General features: G+C 36.4%; 4 protein-coding genes across 4 annotated transcripts; all 4 read right to left on the reverse strand.

Annotated features, from left to right (window-relative positions):
* Positions 1-1,358: 1,358 nt before the first annotated feature.
* LOC113729647 (probable pectinesterase/pectinesterase inhibitor 58) lies at positions 1,359-4,026 on the reverse strand. Its single transcript, XM_027253906.2, has 2 exons — positions 2,719-4,026; positions 1,359-2,554 (listed from the first exon to the last, which is right to left on the reverse strand). The coding sequence occupies exons 1-2, from the start codon at positions 3,719-3,721 to the stop codon at positions 1,575-1,577; spliced, it is 1,983 nt and encodes a 660-aa protein (XP_027109707.1). The 5' UTR covers positions 3,722-4,026; the 3' UTR covers positions 1,359-1,574.
* Positions 4,027-5,438: 1,412 nt separating this feature from the next.
* Positions 5,439-9,200, reverse strand: LOC113729440 (pectinesterase-like). Its single transcript, XM_027253735.2, has 2 exons — positions 8,305-9,200; positions 5,439-6,182 (listed from the first exon to the last, which is right to left on the reverse strand). The coding sequence occupies exons 1-2, from the start codon at positions 9,146-9,148 to the stop codon at positions 5,491-5,493; spliced, it is 1,536 nt and encodes a 511-aa protein (XP_027109536.2). The 5' UTR covers positions 9,149-9,200; the 3' UTR covers positions 5,439-5,490.
* Positions 9,201-10,667: 1,467 nt separating this feature from the next.
* On the reverse strand, positions 10,668-13,284 carry LOC113732901 (pectinesterase-like). The gene is made up of 2 exons (XM_027258937.2): positions 12,273-13,284; positions 10,668-11,448 (listed from the first exon to the last, which is right to left on the reverse strand). Exons 1-2 carry the CDS (start codon positions 13,273-13,275, stop codon positions 10,748-10,750), a joined length of 1,704 nt encoding a protein of 567 aa, XP_027114738.1. The 5' UTR covers positions 13,276-13,284; the 3' UTR covers positions 10,668-10,747.
* A 2,806-nt stretch (positions 13,285-16,090) lies between these two features.
* LOC113732902 (pectinesterase) lies at positions 16,091-18,964 on the reverse strand. The gene is made up of 2 exons (XM_027258938.2): positions 18,006-18,964; positions 16,091-16,991 (listed from the first exon to the last, which is right to left on the reverse strand). The coding sequence occupies exons 1-2, from the start codon at positions 18,937-18,939 to the stop codon at positions 16,300-16,302; spliced, it is 1,626 nt and encodes a 541-aa protein (XP_027114739.1). The 5' UTR covers positions 18,940-18,964; the 3' UTR covers positions 16,091-16,299.

Consider the following 18,964-nt stretch of genomic DNA (forward strand, 5'->3'; position numbering starts at 1 on the left):
GAAACCTATTTTTGACATGGGAATAGTGGACCAAAAAGTAGGAAAGAAAGCTTTGTGAATCAAGAGCTCAGTTTGAGACAAAATACGAAGATTCTTATTTACTTTTCTAGCTACAAATTAGAAATCTTGTGCTCTCACTTCTGTTCTTTTGAAAGTGTTGAAGGGTTTTTTTTTTTTGTTTGAAGGAAAAGTGTTGAAGGGTTTGAGTTTGTGTTAATATAGGAAAATTATAGATATTTTCATGGTTAACATACACTGCCTGATACATAATTTACATTTAAATTGTCACATTAATTTTCATGTGTTTTCCCTTGCATGCATTTAGCCACTTTCATGATTAAGTTTAAGTTTTTCAACAGGCAAATGGATGAACTTAATCAAATGAATGCCTCAAACACCCTGCAGACATACTTCACAGTCATCTGTAGGTATAATTTTTATTAACAAATTACAGAACTCTTGTCTCTCTAACAAACTTGTAGCTGATCTTGAATTGGTTTGTAAATTCTTGTTTCTATAATAAAATTTGGGAAAAGCCTATTTGGACTTCATTTTTTCTTATTTGCACTCCCATCATTTTGTTTTATCATATAATTTAATAAATAAAAACTATGTGATTAAAACGATAGTGGAAGTGCAAATAACATTTTCCTAAATTTTATGTATCAATTTTTGTGGTCCTAATTGGCTATGCAAAATATCATAGTGGTATTAATTTGCCAGTGACTAATGGGATGATTTTATCATTAACCCATAACTGAATTATGACCCAAGCAACATATGAATCACTTCTTCTTCTTCTTCTTATGATTCATTGATTTCTCACCCTCGCATGAACTGAGTTGGCTTATTTTATTGGTTAGGAGATGGAGCAAGCTAATTGTTTGTTTTCTACGTTACCTCACATGAAGAACTTATATCCCTCAAAAAATGTCATTTTTCAAATACCTTTCCTTTTCCGCATGAAAACCTATGAGATTTGCCGTATACAGCCAAGACAAGTTTTGCACTTAAAGACTCATAGCCAAGTATCAAAAGGACATTGAAGTCTGGATATTATTAGACAAGCAAGAAACTAATGGTAAAAAGAGATGAATGCTAGTAGCTACTCTCTCTCTCTCTCTCTATATATATATATATAGACACAAACAAAAGTTACTACTTTTTCTCCCCTATGTTAATACGGAATTATGTTATTAAGCATTTGAAATATATGTTCAGAAATATAATGGCAATACATTAAAACAAAAATCTTGATATATATGATAAACCATAAACGAATATAAATTACTACTGTTACTACTACCATATTCCAAAAAAAAAAAAAAGAATATAAATTACTACAAATTGGCCATGAACTTAACATTAAGTGAAGAAAACGAAATTACAAAAGGGATAAAAAAAAATACACAATTGGTTATTTCCAAAAAAAAAAAAAAAAAGTCTTTTTAACTCGAGATTTCTACACTTGATTCCTTCGAGCTGTCTGCATTGTCATGGGAAAATTGAATCTTACAGTTCATTGCGATTTGATCACTGGAATATTCTACCGTCGGATTACAGATGCCAACATGTCACCAAATCTTTGCTATAAGCCGCCTAAGACGTGAACCTGATCTCCGTTTGCGAGTGGGAGTGGGAATGGGAGCGGGAGCTGGAGCGGCAACTGGGCTCAAAGCTGGAGGAAGGCCATAGCTTGTAAGAGGAGGGGCTGCTATTGATGCAGATCCAATGTCTGCATTATCAGTTGCTGCTGGTTGACGGAAATAGAATGCCTCCTTGCTTCTGTCTGAGCCTAAGTCTTTGGTTTCTTCTGGTGCTACAGGGGAGTATTTAACACTGGGATCCTCCTGTGGTGGTGGGTAAATGAATCCAGAGTTGTAGGGGATATGAGCTGATTTTACCCAGTGATTGCCGTCGATGAATTTGGCTGCAAGAAAACGTTCAACTCGAGATGATGGAAGCTCCTTAACACCATTCCATTGAGCACGGAGCATCTTATTGGAGGAAGGTCCTCTGTTGTTGAATTCAGCATAGAAGAGTGTGTCGAGAGCAAAAGAGCCATTCCAGGCCAACCATCCCTCCGGCTGGATCAAATCATCAATGAAAGATTCCATGATGATGGTTCTTGAGAATTCTTTCCATGGACGGCCAAGATATGATTTGAGTTGAAATCTGTATGGGAAATATGCTGGATCGGCCACAAAGCTGCAATTCTGTAGCACCAGACCTGTTGGCTGGCGCGCGTCCTTCCTGCCTTGTGCTGTGACGATACACTGTTGATTGTCCAGAGGCTTTCTGACCTCCAATGTGCAGTTTTGGAGCACGGCAGCACTATCACCAAATACAAAATCTATGGTTCCAGAGATTTTACAGTTGCGGTAGAATTGGCGATAGGTGTGTGCATAGAGAGTATCTTGGAAGCCATCGAAATGGCAATTGTAGAAAATTGTTTTGTCAGCTCCAACACGCACTGCCACGGCTTGATGCTTTTCAGGGCCAGCAGCATTCTCGAACCCAATGTCCCTGGCAATGAAAAAGTCTCCAAGCACAGCTGCATTCAAAGATATTTCTCACAAGATTAGAAATCCAAAAAGGAAAAAGTTACATTCCCATTTGAATTACTGGCGTTGTGTCCTTTGTTTGATATATTATTAGTAAACCAAGGCAATGTATCATAAAAATTGGAAGAAAAAAAAAAAGGGAGAGAATACATACCGACTGTAGCTGTGTGGTAAGTAGGAACTCCATCAATGAAATTCAATTTTCCAGTAATCCTTGTCTTGGTTGGGCCATCACCGATAACCGTCAAATGAAGCAAGTTCTTATGAAAGGTCACCTTCTCTTCGTAGACACCCTCTTTGATGTAGAGCACAAATCGTTTTTCTTCATTTTTGGTGATATTCAGGAGTGCCTCGTTGATCGTCGTGAAATTGCCGGATCCATCCTTGGCAACAATGAGATCAGGTTTAACTTTACTTGGCTTAGCTCGAAGGAGCCTGCGCCTTCCTTCATCTATCCAAGAAGGTAAAATGTCCATACCGTGACCGAGGATATCATCAGATAGGAGACGACGATTTGTGAAGGCAGGAAGTTCCAAACTTGTGAGGACTGAAGAGATGTCATTGATCATGGCAAGACCATTGCTTGTCAGTTCCATACTAGTCTCCAGAGATTGCCTCATTTTCTCTCCTGCATCTCCCTCGGCACCTTCAAAACCATCCAGACATGTCTGTTGATATGTAAGGGCACCACTGAGCCAAACCTTGATATCAGCAAGCATGTCATCTATGTTGCTGAAATCAAAAGTTTGGAACTTGGCAAAAGATCTTTCAAGATCCTCAACAGCCTGGTGTGCAAGCTCTTTGCAGTTTTCAAGAGCCAATTTGGTTCTGGGATCTTTCTGAAGCTCTTGCAAAACAGTTGAGTTCTTGGCTGCTTCGTTGATGTAATTAGTGGTAACCTTGAATGCAGCCTGAATGAGTTCTTTGGGATCTGTGGAATTTCCAGCTTCGGCTTGTAGGGTCTTGATGCAAGTCTCTTTGTAATCTGTAGGTTCACAGATTGTCTGGATGGCCTTCTGGGAGTCAGAAACTTCTTGGTGATTGTAGTTGTCGGTGTCGGAGTTTTGGGTGCCCAAGGTGACGGCAACCACCATAGCCACTAGGACAAGTGAAGCAACGCCAAGAATGGCAAATTTCTTCTTGGCCTGGCCAGCCATATTTGGCAATTGTATAGCTATCAACAACTGCCAAATGAAATCACTTTTCTTATAACTTTTTCAGAAAGGTTGTGGCTAATAGAACGAATTATTAACCTGATGTTCAGTGGAGAAGGGCCAGAACAGCTACTTTGTGACCCTCCCCTTTCAAGCTATCTATTAGCCTGCAGGATGCTGTTGGCCCTGGAGAATTACTAGAAAGATTGTTTTATAGGTGGTGTGTAAATCAGTATGTGAAACTTTTAGTAGTTATTCTGTTATAGAACATGAGGCTCAGAGAGAAACTAGTATGGAGAGTTAGAGATGTTTTTACTATGGTTAGCAAGTGGTGATTAACATTCGGCTGTTTTCTTTGCTTATATAGTGGAACTATTAGCAAGTATGGACACAATCACATCACACGAATAGGACACGGCAAACATCCAATCTAACCATTTAGACACAAAAAAATGTCTTAAATTACGGAGGACACTTCTTGCACACGCTATAAACTTGTGTTGGATAAATTTTAGGTAAAATACCAAAAAATTCCATGTGATTTGTTGAATGTCTAGTTTAACTCCCACTGATTTAGAAACTTACACTGTAATTCCCTGTAATTTCGACTAAATTGAAAATTAGACAAAAAGCATCCAATTTAACGGTTGTGTGTGAAATATCAATAATCTCCCTGCTATACAAGAAATGTTTTCATTCAATTTTCAATTTAGTCAAAACCGCAAGAAGATATAGTATGGTTTTTTAAATCAAAGTGAGTTAAATTGAACATTCGACAATACGTTATCAATATGTGCTACATAATGGCCAAAACAAGCATGTATACGTACTTCAATTGATTCATACAATATCAAGCATATAACTGCAATCAAAATGAATTAATCATTTAGGAGCTTTATTCTTCACACAAGACTAAAGTTTAGATTCTATAAGACCCTTTTATGTTAATTTTATTTCGTATAATTTTCCACGTTGGTCGCAAGGAAATCATCTCTTATAGTGCAAATAAATCATACAAAATAATTTTTTTTTGTTTTTTGATTTTGATCATTGATAAAATAAGCTGCAAAATCTCTTTTCCTTTGCCTTTAATCATATCATAGTTACAGCGAAGTTAAAACATTTCTGATGCCAAAGTTCAATAAAGCCGAATTGAAAGGGTATTACGGTATACAAGTTCCATCCTACAGTCTAATTATCACCTTAATTAAATCGATTATGAGTTTACCCAAAGTTGCCTCGCCCCAGTTTATTTCCTTCTTAGAAGCTTTCTCAAACTTTGGCCACACACTTAATTATTCAAGAAATATTTGGCTTGAAAAGATTAATCACCTCACTTTCTCCAACCATTCCCACCATGTGATCCAAGGAGTTTGGCATAAGATTTAGCAACCAAAACAAAGCTCACATTAAGAAAGACTAAAAGCCAAAGCCTTCAAGTGATATGATTACAACATTGTAAAATAAGATTAGATGCTATCTATTTAGCCAAGCTAAACTGTTTAGAATATAAGGTAAAAAGTAAGGTAAATTTTATATTCACTGACAGTGTATACTATCACCGTTAGATTCATGATACATGTACAAAAGTTAAATTTCAAATTCAAATTTTACATAGTTATCATTCATCCAAAACTGACAGTGTATGCATTGTTAGTGTAGAAAAGATTAATCCTAAAAATTATATAGATAAATCTCAGTTTATTAATTTTCGTCTTTCTAATCTTGCACCAGCTTCAACCAAAACAAGACCCGCCCAAATGGAAGGATTTTTAGGCATAAAGAAAGCCACCAATGTAAGGAACTCCGGTAGCAGGCAACCAGAAGTCCCCAGATATGAAAATGGACACAGTGAAATTAACAACAGCAGATGCACTTGTGATCACATGATAGCCAGGCCATGTAACCCTGTTCGATCCCGGACCAGAGTTGTTATACTCAGCATAGTACAATGTACTTAGCGCAAAATCCCCTGACCATGCAGCCCAACCAGCAGGATTAATCAAACTATCCATGAAGGATTCCATATAAACCGTCGTGGAATAATTCTTCCATGGTCGTCCAAGATACGTTTGTACCGTTGCATTGCTCAGAGATAAGTCAGTCGCGGCCAAAATGTTGCAATCTAGAATAGAAGTACCAGTATTTTGGTTTATGTCGGTTTTTCCTTGGGCAGTGATGGTGTTGAATTGACCTTGGAGAGGAAGTCTTGAGTACATGTTGCAGAGCTGGAAAACAACAGCGGCATTTCCGAAAATGTAGTCTATGGTTCCATATATGTCACATTCCCTGTAAAACTGCCTCATAGAGTGGGTGTATAATGTGTCTTGGTAACCTTCAAAACTGCAGTTGTAAAATGTAGAAAGATCAGCACCATTTCGAACAGCCACAGCTTGGTATTTTGCTGCTCCAGCAGTATTACGGAACGTAATATTAACTGCAACAAATCCTTGTGCAACCACGGCTGCAAGAAATATATATTATGTTGAGATATGTACCAACATGTAGTTTTGATTTCTGAAATATAACAGGCCAAACATGAGACGATTGGCTCTCATTCTCCCCCCCCCCCCCCCCCCCCAACCACAAAACCCCACCCACACACACAAAGAAAATAAGAAAACTCGAACTTTTGAGGGAGATTTGGAAGCACAAGTTGCCCTGGTTCGATGTGAAAAAATCATCTTAGTCAGGAGGGAAGGAACCAATTAAGGTGTACCGCCCCCAAGCATTAGGAATTTATATTTTTTGGGGGTAAATTACCTTTTACCTTTTACCTTTTACCTTATAACATAATCTCTTTATGGTTTGAAAACTTATGTATAGCTCTCTCATGGTTTGGGTTAAAGCGTCATCATTAATTTTTCCCTTAAAACTAATAGTCAATAGTAAAAAGTCAAAGTAAAACTAATAAATTAATAAATTAACCCTTTTACTACATTTTTTTTCTTTTTCCCCTCTCTCTCTCTCTTGGAGAGAAGAGATGATTTTGAAAACCTATATTTTGGCCTACAAAATTTTAATTTTCTCCAAATAGAAAAATGATGGAAGGGAAGTAAAATATAAACAAATAAGAAACAACAAAAATGGAAGGGAAATAAAAATAAATAAATAAATAAGAAACAAAAAAGGGGGGTTATGTGGTAAAGCATCAAACCACATAAGGTTAAAAAGTAATTTACCTTATTTTTGCCAAGAATTTTAGAAGGATTTTATAGATGTTAGTAACAAATTAATAAACTTTTTGCCCTCACAAAAATTATCAAAAACTTTAACATTGACCCCCAAACCTTATAAATATATGCAGGTCATCCCTCCAAAGTAAGTTTTCCATTGTGGAAAATAAATAAGAATAGCAAGGAAATGAATATATAGGAATATTTGATGAACTAGTGAGACATTGTGTATTGGATGTATACAATTAGATTAAGTTTTACGTATTCTTCAGAAGGTGTGATTGACAAACACTAAAAAATCAATTTCATTTCTTTGCAGATGAGCGGATTAAAAAGAGAAAATTTAAAGAAGTCAAGGCTCAATCTACTAATTATGGTACCAAACAACTGTGACTAATGAAATTGCACGCCATATGGTCTATATGCAACTCCACCCAGTCAGTTGGAAAAGGGTTTTAAAACTAGGCTGGTACTATATATAGAAACAGGCTAAAATAATTTTACCCAATTTAGTCAAAGAGCCAAACACATTAATGAATAGAGCAAGAGGCTGACAGTTCCAGCATTTCAGCCAATTGAAAAGAAGAAGACATTTACCAATGACCAACAAAGGCTTGGACTTTCTATTAGTTATGTCCATTCTTGTAATAAAATTTTCAGCTTAAAGAATTGCAAATTGTGTTCAATTATGATTTGTCAAAGAGTTAAACTACAAATTTATTCGTCCTTCTCCATAAAGATTCATTTCTCTTAATTAATCTATCACGTAGGTAAACATGGGAAAAACATTATTCAACGTGAAATTAATCATCAGATAAGCCTAAATTAGATCTTACTAGCTAAATCAATTGATCTGGGGGAGGGAAAAGGATGCTCTAGAGTCTTAGGTCATAGGCTACAATAGGGTAGTGCAAAACCTCTTTACCACATCTGATCAGTATTAACTCAAATAGCCAAACATTGACATCCCTCACGAAGCTGCATGCAGAATGCATACAACCTCATTCTACAATGCCAGGGCTTCTACTTTCTTAACTAGTGTTTTTGCATAATTATAACAATTTTTTGTTTCTAATAGAACAAACAAAATATTACAAATGATATTGCTAGAAATCGTTCAACACAATTTACTCTTAATAAATCTAGAGGAAAGTTCCAGAGAGACTCCAACATAGGGCTTATTCTTAATTGATTATAGATTTTTTATTTTGGAAAATCAACTTTTTTGATGTTCTCGTTTAGTTTTTGTATTTAAATTATAAAAATTTTTAATAACCAAAAAAAGCTAAATTTCATATCAATAGATTATGCAAAATCTAAGGCAAACGAGAACAAGGTATAGTTTTATCTAGTACCAATTCGAAGGACTAACTAAACAAAGTCGTAAAATAATTGAAGAAGTGTACGTACCAAACGTGGCAGAATTGAAGGTTGTCCATCCATCACCAACGCTATGATTACCAGTTATAATCGTCTGGTTTATGCCATCACCAACCATCATCAGATACTTCTTGTTACTAGCAATAGAAATGTACTCTTGGTAAACTCCAGCAACAACATGAATCAGGTAATATCCCCGGCCTGCTTGAGTGTTGTTAGGTGCAGCTGAAATGGCATCGTTAATGGTGGTGTAATTGCCACTTCCATCAGGATTCACCACGACTACTTTGGTAATGTTAACACTACCACCACCAGATTGTAGGAGTTTTCTTCCAATTGTTGACTCATAGAATTTAGGATGCCACCTTGATAGTCTCAGAGGCAAGTGATTTCTTGCATATTTTGCACCAGAAAAAGGGAATTTTTCACCAAGCAGTCTGGATTTTGGGGTAGATGGGATCCAACCATGCTTGACAAGTGCAAGGGACACGCTACAAAGCATGGTTCCATTAGCTAATGAAGGTGAAAGGCCATTTGCTATGGCCCAAGCTGATGACACAGCATATAGTCCCTCCAAACAAGTCTGTTTGTAGGTAATGGTTGCACTAAGCCAAGTGTCCAAGTCATCATATTGTGAACTTTGGAGGGCATCTATATCTTTTATAATTCCAGCAACACTTGATAACAAATCCACATTTGAACTGAGGAGAATTTTGCAATCCTGAAGAGCAAATATTGTGGTCTGAGATTGTGAAGAACTTCCGGAATGTAAGTAACGATTGATTGCAGAAAGTATGACTTGGGATGTTGAAAGAGATTTCTGGATGGACAACCTGCCATAGTCATATATGTTGGTTGATTTGTTTTGAGGCATCTCAGAATTACAGAAATCCGGGTAAGGAGTAATGTCACAGAGGCCATCGGATAAAATAGGTTTTGAGAATGAAGAAGATGCATGGATAGGAGACATGATTGCATGAATGAACAAAAACAGTGAGAAAGTAGAAATCGACATTGTTTCGATACAACTAGATTGGAAGGCAGCTTAATGTTGTGATTTATGATACACTTATGCGGGTTTAAATAGACAATTATGTCAAAAAGAATATGATCAAGTTGGTGAGATGAACGTGGTGCTGACTTTTGGTTGCCACTCTGTCATGAGGAAGTTTCCATTTCTTTATCATTAATCAAGTTCCTCTTTACTTAATAATGCATCAATCAAGTATGGTTAAAGCAGTTCCAGATCAAAACTGCGACTTAATATATTTTAATATGGTTTGATTAATGGGTGCACGTCGTTAATCGGGTCTCAAAAGTTTTTTTTTTTGAAAATTTGAAAAAGTTTTTAATTGAGAGGTGCAATACTTGTGATATTGTATATTTATATGACAAGTTAAATGTAATTTATATGTGTTAACAAGTGTTTGCTCATCCCCCAAAGCTTTCTTACTTCATGCGTCCAGATGAAGACTTCAATTACCATCCGTGTGAAAACTTTGGAGTTTTGAGATCCAGAAAACTAATGGTGCATTTGATAAAACAGAAATTTGAAAATCGAAATCTGAAATTTGAAATTTAAAATCTGAATTTATTAAGTACTAAATTTGACATATTTGAGCGTATATCACATTAAATAACAAATGAATACCTGATCACTTATTTTTTTTGGAACAAATTTTGCCTAAAAAATTCAGTACTATTTAATTAATTCAGATATTCTAGTTTTAGTTATCCAATGCATATGAATATATTAAGTTCTTAATCCATTAAATTTAAGTGTTAAATTGAATTTTTAAGATCTAAGAGTTACTTTTGGAACAACACCTCAAATTTCAGAAATTTGTGTTTTCTCCCCTTGAAAATTTGTAAGGTTTCAAAATTTTCCTTATAAATGATATTTTGCCTCGAAAAAAATTCAAAGAATTTTATATCAAGTCTAAAGTTTATATGTGTATGCATTTCGCCCTCAAAGTAAATTTTTCTAGTTTCGTCACTGGTCAACGTTATCTCCCAATCTTGATCATCTTTACTCGTTGCCTATCACGTGAAAAATCAGCTATGTATTTCTGCTTGCATTATAGGTGTATTATCCCATCCATAGTTGACCTTACCAAAGTCTCATTCTCGTTTCCTTGTGAACATTGCTGCATTTGGGCTTTTCCAGATTGTAGCCATTGGTAGATTCGTCGAAGGTTTTGCGCAAAAGACAATAATCATCAAATCTGGTTAGGGGTTTGTCATAAGACATTGAGACCCCTCGCAGGTTACTGAATAACTCGGGAGATTACAACAAAAACCTGCAAGTGATTGTCCAATGTGAATAATCCACAATTCATTTAGCAAGCTGAACGTTTTAAAACGCGAGGAATATTAATTAAGACACTGACAAGTATCCGACCATTAGCTGGTTTTTGTTTTACTAATCTTTAAGCTGCTCCAAGAAAATAAAAGACCTCGGATTGAGAAATCTTTATGAATACAAAAAGCCACCAAGAAAAGGAACTCCAGTGGCAGGCAACCAGGAGTCTCCAGATATGAAGTTGGACACAGTAAAATTAGAAACATGAGATGATTTTGTGATGACATGATAGCCAGGCCATGTAACCCTCTTGGCAGTGTTTGATCCCAGACCTGTATTATTGTACTCAGCATAATACAATGTACTCAGCGCAAAATCCCCGGACCATGGTGCCCAACCAGCAGGATTGATCAATTTATCCATGACCGATTCCATAACAACCGTTGTGGAATAATTCTTCCAGGGTCGTCCAAGATATGTGTTCACAGTCGCATTGCTCAAAGCTAAGTCACTCGCGGCCAAAATGTTGCAATCCTGGATAGATGTACCAGTATTTTGGTTTATGTCAACTTTTCCTTGAGCAGTAATGGTGTTAAACTGGCCTTGCATAGGAAGCCTTGAGTATATGTTACACATTTGGAGAACCACTGCTGCATTTCCAAATATGTAGTCTACGGTACCATAAATGTCGCATTCTCTGTAAAATTGCCTCATGGAATGAGTGTAGAGAGTATCTTGGTAACCTTCAAAACTACACTTATAAAATGTCGAAAGATCGGCACCACTTCGAAGAGCCACTGCTTGGTGTTTTATTGCTCCGGCCGTGTTACGGAAGGTAATGTTTATTGCAACAAATCCTTGAGCAGTTACAGCTGCAAGCAATATTATTTTTAGACGTGTTAGTAGGTAGCGTAACATGGTTTTGATTACTAATTAAAATGATCCTCCACAAGATACAACACCAGCCCAGAATATTACTCAAACGTGTGTACATGGTGAGAGTTTCAGACAATTGGATGAAAATATTATATCCTGAAAAGCATTTGTTCATCAAACTATAGCATAAGTTTTGACTTGTCTTTTCAATTTTTAATGGTATAATGGATTTCAGCTTCATGAACTGCAAAGTCTAATACCATTATGAATTCTTCAAGTATAAAATTATCCATCCTTTCCTGTACAAAGTCAGCCAGCCAAATGAATCCAAGCTTACACTTAACGAAAAAGGAGGACGATTTTAACCAAATCAAAATGTGTGATTGAAAAGAAACAAATGAGGTACCCAAGTAAAATGCGCTGTATGCATTTCTCTTGTTTTGTCATAAAATAGTGGAATGGAACTAATATATTGCAATGGAAAGTCTGAAAATGTGAATTCCAAATACTACTTTTCAGTATGTATTAATCACAAATGATCCTGTTCGGAATCTTAAATAGTGAGATGTAAGTGCCAATAACATTCTATAATGCTGATTAAAAGGTGTAAAATTCCTTTTATACATTTTTAAAGCAAAACCTTAGAATAAAGTACTCCTCAGGGAAAGGTATCGCTGTCACAGCATGAAGTACTATATTAGAACTGAGTTACTAACATATCAGAGGATTGTGTATTTGTTTAGGGAGTTAATTCTCCAAAAAAAAAAAAAGAAGAATAATTTGATTCCTAAAGAGAAGTAAAATGGAGTAATAGTGTTACCAAATGTTGGAGAATCGAAGGTTGTCCATCCATCATCCACGCTATGATTACCGGTGATAATTGTCTTGTTTATACCATCGCCAACCATCATCAAATACATTTTGTTACTAGCAATAGAAATGTACTCTTGGTAAACTCCAGCAACTACACGAATCAGGTAGTACCCCTTGCCAGCTTTAGTGTTGTTTGGAGCTGCCAAAATGGCATCATTAATGGTAGCGTAATTGCCACTTCCATCAGGGTTCACCACAACAGTTTTGGTTATGCTAACACTCATACCACCAATTTGTAGGAGCTTTCTTCCATTTGTTGACTCATAAAACTTAGCATTCCACAAGCTCTTTCTAGCATATTTTGCCATAGACAAATGAAATAACTCTCCAAGAAATCTGGATTTACCGGTAGATGGTTTCCAGCCATACTTGAGAAGAGCAAGAGACACCCCACTTAGCATGCTCCCATCGGTGAGTGAAGGTGAAAGCTCACTGGCAACGGGTGAGGCTGATAGTACAGCTTTCAGTCCGTCCAAACAAGTTTGTAGACAGGTTATGGTTGCGCTAAGCCATGTATTGGAGTCCTCATACTGAGAACCCTGGAGGGCATCACTATTTTTCATAGTTTGGAGAATATTTGACAACAAATCCACATTTGTAGTAACAAGATCTTGGCAATCTTGAAGAGCAAAAACTGCGGTTTGAGACAATAAAGAACTTTTGGAACTTAAATGACGGTTGATTGCTGAAAGTAGGACTGTGGATGTTGAAAGGGATTTCTGAATAGACAGCCTGCCATGGTCATGTATGTTGGTAGATTTGTTTTGAGGGAATTGAGATTTACAGAAAGTCGAGTACGGAGTCATGTCACATAGGGCATCAGATGAAGTAGGTTTTGAGGGAGAAGAAGAAGATGCATGGACATGAGGAAATGAGATGGAACAAATTACAATGATGAGCAACAAGAAAGTAGTGCAACTGGAGAAAGTAGAAATGGACATTTTCTCCATACTCAATTCAGAGGGTTATCAGATGTTGTGACAAATGGTATGCCACTGCAGGAGTTTTATAGGCAGGAGAGCTATAAAAATATGATCAACTTGGCTGGGTGAACTTGGTGCTGACTTTTAGAGGCCACGCTGTCACGAACAAGTTTGCATTTTCTTTGACATGGATCAAGATCTTCTTTACCTAACAAAATTCCAATCGTGCATTTTAATTACAAGGGGTTCTTGATCAAATTTGTACTTGTACTAGTGTAACATGGACCCGAGAAAAAAGTTAATAGTATTGTAAAAGTCAAAGTCCAATACAACCGCAAGAAAAAATCAACACGGCTTAGCCTTTGAGCAATTAGATCAAAATGTCAAACAACCCCCCATAAAAATTTTCATGAACTCACATGCAAGAACACAAGTTGAAGTAATTAAAGGGCCATAAATTTCAGAAGTTTCATGTTCAGCTAACCTGATTGGGGCTGCGGCAATTCAGGGTTCAAATAATACTAGTATTTGTGTAAACATTATGGGGATTCGAGTTTAGAAAAACCAGCAATTGTTGTGTTTTAATGGTCTAAAATCGGCTAATGTCAAGTTGGTAACAGTTGCATTTGATTGCCCAAATATGTCAAGTTGTCAACAAGTCTGCCTTACAGGACAAATTTTTCAACATCTAGAAGAGTGGAGATTAAGAAGGTGAAGCAGAGGATAATTGGATTCGTGACTCATTGATCAGCCGCTATGTTTCCAAGGGTTTAAGATGTACGCTGTCCACAGTTATTTGATAGATAGCTTCTTCTTGCAAATATTTACAGTATATATCATCTCTTATGTTTGCCTTGCACTCGATGATTTATAGAGCTAGAATAAGAGAAGAGTTGCTCTAGACTAGACCAGGTAATTATGCCCAAAACCCAACAATCCATCCACTAATTTGACAGGTTGGCTTGTGTAAGTTGGGTATTGGGTCAATTTTGGATTAGATAATAAAAATCCACATATATTTTGGGCGGTTTGGGTATTTGTGTTGGACACCCATTACCCAACTTGTGCTAATTGAATCAAGTGAATAATCAACACAATCTTAAAAGGGTGAATAGTTACTCAAAAGCATCAACTATAGACTTTTTTTTACTATTTTTTGCTATAAACATCTTTTGTGATTATAACATAATTCGCCAAGCAAGTTAAAATTTTTTTACTTGGCCTATTTTTAATTCCTTGGTTACATACTTAGTAGGGTAGTACCCTAGATATGGAAAAGGCCAGATGTGCTAGAATAATTGCCAGATGCATCGTGACAAAAATATTAATTTGCATTTATGAGTTAAATATTTAGCTACAACGTGACTTTTTTTCATTTATATTATCGTCATCAAAATGTGCAGTATGAAGAATTTGAACATTATTAAATTCGAAATTAATTTTGAGACATTAATGTCAACTTACAACTACTTGTGCCCTCGGTGCTTAATAACTACCACATAACTCATTCATGCTAAAAGATTTTTGTTTTTATAAACCGTATTCTCAATATGTAAAAACTACATAAATCCAAAATTACCTTACTTTCTTTGTGAAAATATTAGCATAAAATATTTTTTTGGGTGGTTTGGGTATTTGTGTTGGACATCCACTTAAAATTTTTTTTTGGTATGTGAAAATATATTTGAGAGAGTTTATGTATTAAAATCTATTAATTAATATATTGGGTCATGGGTTTGAGATGACCCAATATGACCCAACCCAAAATTAATCTAATCTAAAATTGAGCGGGTTGGATGTAACCCATTTAAATGAAAATCCAATATTAACCTGCCCAAAACCCGTCCAACCCATCCAATTGCCAGGTATACTCTAGACTGTCATAATTTTACACATACAAGGATGAGGGATAAAGAAGGTGGCCATGCAATCTTCACTAGTAAGGTATGTATGAGTATACTCCTTTCGTCCCATAATTTTTTAATTGTTTACGCACTTTGAAATTAGTACATTTTATGCATGGTAAACTTCACTCAAAAGCTTTAAAGCTTTTGTTCCATATATGCCCTTTAGCCCCACGTTCAAGTTTGTGGGTTGAAATGATTGTAAGACTACTCAATACTTTATGGACCAATTTGCATATATATATATCTGTGATGATAGGACAAACATTTTCATTGTATACAATGAAAGGCAGAAAATAACATCAGAAGACAGAAGGTGTGTACTAAAATAACTGACAAAGGTTTGATTCACTTCGTTTCCAAATAAAGTAAAATCTTTTTTTTTTAACATAATAACCATTTTATTGATGTATCAGTAAGCTTTACAAGGGAGGATATACTCTTACTACATCTACAACACAGCACTAGACTACTGAGTACAAGTATAAAACTGCTAAAAAATACACAAACAAAAGCTATTCCTACAACTAGCTTTGCAAACACTCTTGAGATCAACCCCCTGCCAGGACCAGTAGCTAGTTTCCATGAGTTCTGGGAGCTCAAGTCCATGACACCACAGTCAATTGAACCTCTTGGTTGATAGCAGCAGCAACTTGTTCAGTGGTAACGGCAAAGTGTTGAAATATCCTCCTATTCCTTTGTGCCACAGGTGCCAAAACTGTTGCAGCTAGTGCTAATCTTCTAAACATTGCAGCAGGAAAATCAGATCCGGCAAACGTAATACCTGTTGATTTCCCTTTTACCTAATAATAAATGGATGCTCAAATTATCAAGCCCATACTAGTAGTCTAATTCAAGCAATACTGCAAAAAGATTGGTAAATATGTTAGTCCCAACGCAACTTAACATTTCCCATAACATATATGAAAATACAATAATAGATGAAATAACAACTCAAAAATTCTTTATCACCCGATACATAAATACAAGAAAAAAACTAATTCTATATAGCCAGCGAGCTGTACTAGCTAGTTACATATTTGCATCAATACAACGTCTTGTGAAAATCTGAATATCCTGATATTAAAAAAAAAATCTTATAAAGAATCAAGAGTTGCAGTGTATAGAAGTCTTGGACAAGTGGCAATTATAGCAAACCGCTGGTATAGGTTACTCCTGTCTGGGGTAACCAATTATCCCCTAATATGAAATTGGCAACAGTGAAGTTAGCTGCATCAGCCGCATTTATGACATGGTAACCAGGCCATGTAACCCTGCTGGTAGTATCAGATCCGGGGCCTGAATTGTCGTACTCAGCATAATACAATGTGCTCAGTGCAAAGTCCCCTGACCATGGAGTCCAGCCGGCAGGATCAATCAGGCTCCCCAGGAATGATTGCATGTAAACAGTTCTTGAATACTCTTTCCAGGGTCGTCCAAGATATGTCTTAGTCGTCCCGTTACTCGAAGCCAAGTCTGGGGCTGCCATGATGTTGCAATTCTGTATAGAAGTCCCTGTGTTCTGGTTTATATCTGTTCTACCTTGTGCAGTGATCGCATTGAATTGTCCTTGCATTGGAAGACGAGGATAGAGATTGCAATTTTGAAAAACAACTGCTGCATTGCCGAATATGAAGTCTACTGTTCCATAAACGTCGCATTGCTTGTAAAATTGCCTTAGGGAATGTGTATATAACGTGTCTTGATACCCTTCAAAACTGCAGTTGTAAAAGGTGGACAAATCTGCACCATTTCGAACCGCCACTGCTTGGTGCTTTACTGCTCCTGCTGTGTTCCGAATGGTTATGTTCATCCCAACAAACCCTTGCCCAGTCACAGCTGTGTGTAACACAACACGAGTATATTTATTCAGATTTCAACAAATAATAAATATTATCATGCAATTATTTAGATGAAACAGTTTCCAAGGACAAACGTTTGGAAAGCAATCAACTTGTCAACGGTAAATTGATCACTATAAAGGATTTAAAGTCTCTCTCTAAATTTTAGGTCAGGATTCGAACCCTTCACCCTACTATTAAAAGAATGTAGAGAGTGTGCCTATGCACTACCCTAGCTTAGATGCTATTCATTGTAGCCCTTTCGAAATTAAACGAAGAAAAAAAAAAAGCTTGGAAAGCAACAATTACATTACCAACCCCCAAAAAAAGAAAAAAAAATGATAACAATTACATTAGTCAATTCTTACGGAGTAATTAATAGATGTGATTGACTCATGACGTGAAGTTTCAAACTTCCAAGTAGTAATATGGTGATAAAATACTAAATTTTAGTACATAAAATGACGACTGTGGCACACTTTTACGGTCAACTAATTAACTTGATATACTAGTTTAGTGTACTCGATCGATACTGAATCCAGAAAACCAGATCAAAGTTTTTCAAATCTAGCTACCAGCTGAATCAATTTTTTAGTAGCACCCAACAGAGATGTTGATGTTTGGCATGTTCTTGAAGCGAAACGTGTAACCATTTAAGCTTTGAACATTTCCAAAAAAATTTTAAAGCACATCCATCGTTGCAGCTGCCTTGTGTTTTCCAAATTAAATTGAAACAAGTCAAACTATGAAGCAATCCAATTATGTTCTATTTTACTGCATTATTTTTTTAAAAAAGAAACTTCTAACTTACAAATAAAGAACCTGTAGGAAATGCACAAGAATATGGTATGGCAAATGCTCTCAAAAAATTAGTTAATAATCTTCTCCCACATAAATTGACACAACTTGTCATGACGGTTCAAGCTTCTTGGCTTGCTAGAGATTGGGTAAATAGGCATAAAAAATAGTAGAAGATATTCTGTTAGCTAGAAGCTAGAATATGAATACTTACCCAATGTTGCAGAATTAAATGTAGTCCAACCATCAACCACGCTTCTGTTCCCCGTAATTATCGTCTGGTTGATCCCATCTCCAACCAACATAATATACTTTTTGTTACTAGCAATTGTAACATACTCTTCATAAACTCCAGCAACCACGTAAATCATGAAGTAGCCCTTGCCGGCGGCCGTATTATTGGGAGCTGCAGCTACAGCATCACTAATGGTAGTGAAAGTTCCATTCCCATTTGGATCCACAACCACCATCTGATTCACCTTGGCATTATTATTCCCAATTTGCTGCAGGAGTCTTCTTCCCCACCCAAAAGATTTATCAGAATTCAATTCACTTAGCGACCTCCTTGATTGTCTGTAGCCATGCATGAAAAGGGCTAAAGAGACACTAAAAGACATACTCCCATTAGTCAGTGGAGCTAAAAATGCACTGCTAACACTAGAGGAAGAAGTTGTTTCTTTTAGCCCATCTAAGCAAGTTTGATAGTTGGTTAATGTGGCACTAAGCAATGTTTGCATATAATCAGCTTGGGAGCTTTGAAGGGTTGTTGTGGAACCAATGGATTGAATGGTATTCGACAAGAAATCCCTGCTTAAGCTAGCTAGAGTTTGGCAATCTTGAAGAGCTCGAATCGTGCTTTCGGTGAAAGCAAACCGAAGCCTGAGATATCTATTGACTAATGAGAGAAAATTGTTTGTCATGGACAGAGAATGATAGACAGAATATCGGCAATAATCATGTATGGTCGCGGATCGATTGTTTGGTAGTGTGGATCTGCAGAAGTAAGGGAATGGAGTATAGCTACAAACGGTTTGTGGATTGGAAGGAGCTGAAGGTGGTGGTGGAGAAGATGCATGGTTTGTGAAGAAGAAAGAAAAGAGGAGAAGTAAAGCGAAAATAATACAAGTTTTGGATTGCATGGTTTTCATGGTTTCTGAAAATGACACAAGTGAA

Source organism: Coffea arabica, chromosome 2e, assembly GCF_036785885.1.
Source record: "Coffea arabica cultivar ET-39 chromosome 2e, Coffea Arabica ET-39 HiFi, whole genome shotgun sequence".
Taxonomy (NCBI): domain Eukaryota; kingdom Viridiplantae; phylum Streptophyta; class Magnoliopsida; order Gentianales; family Rubiaceae; genus Coffea; species Coffea arabica.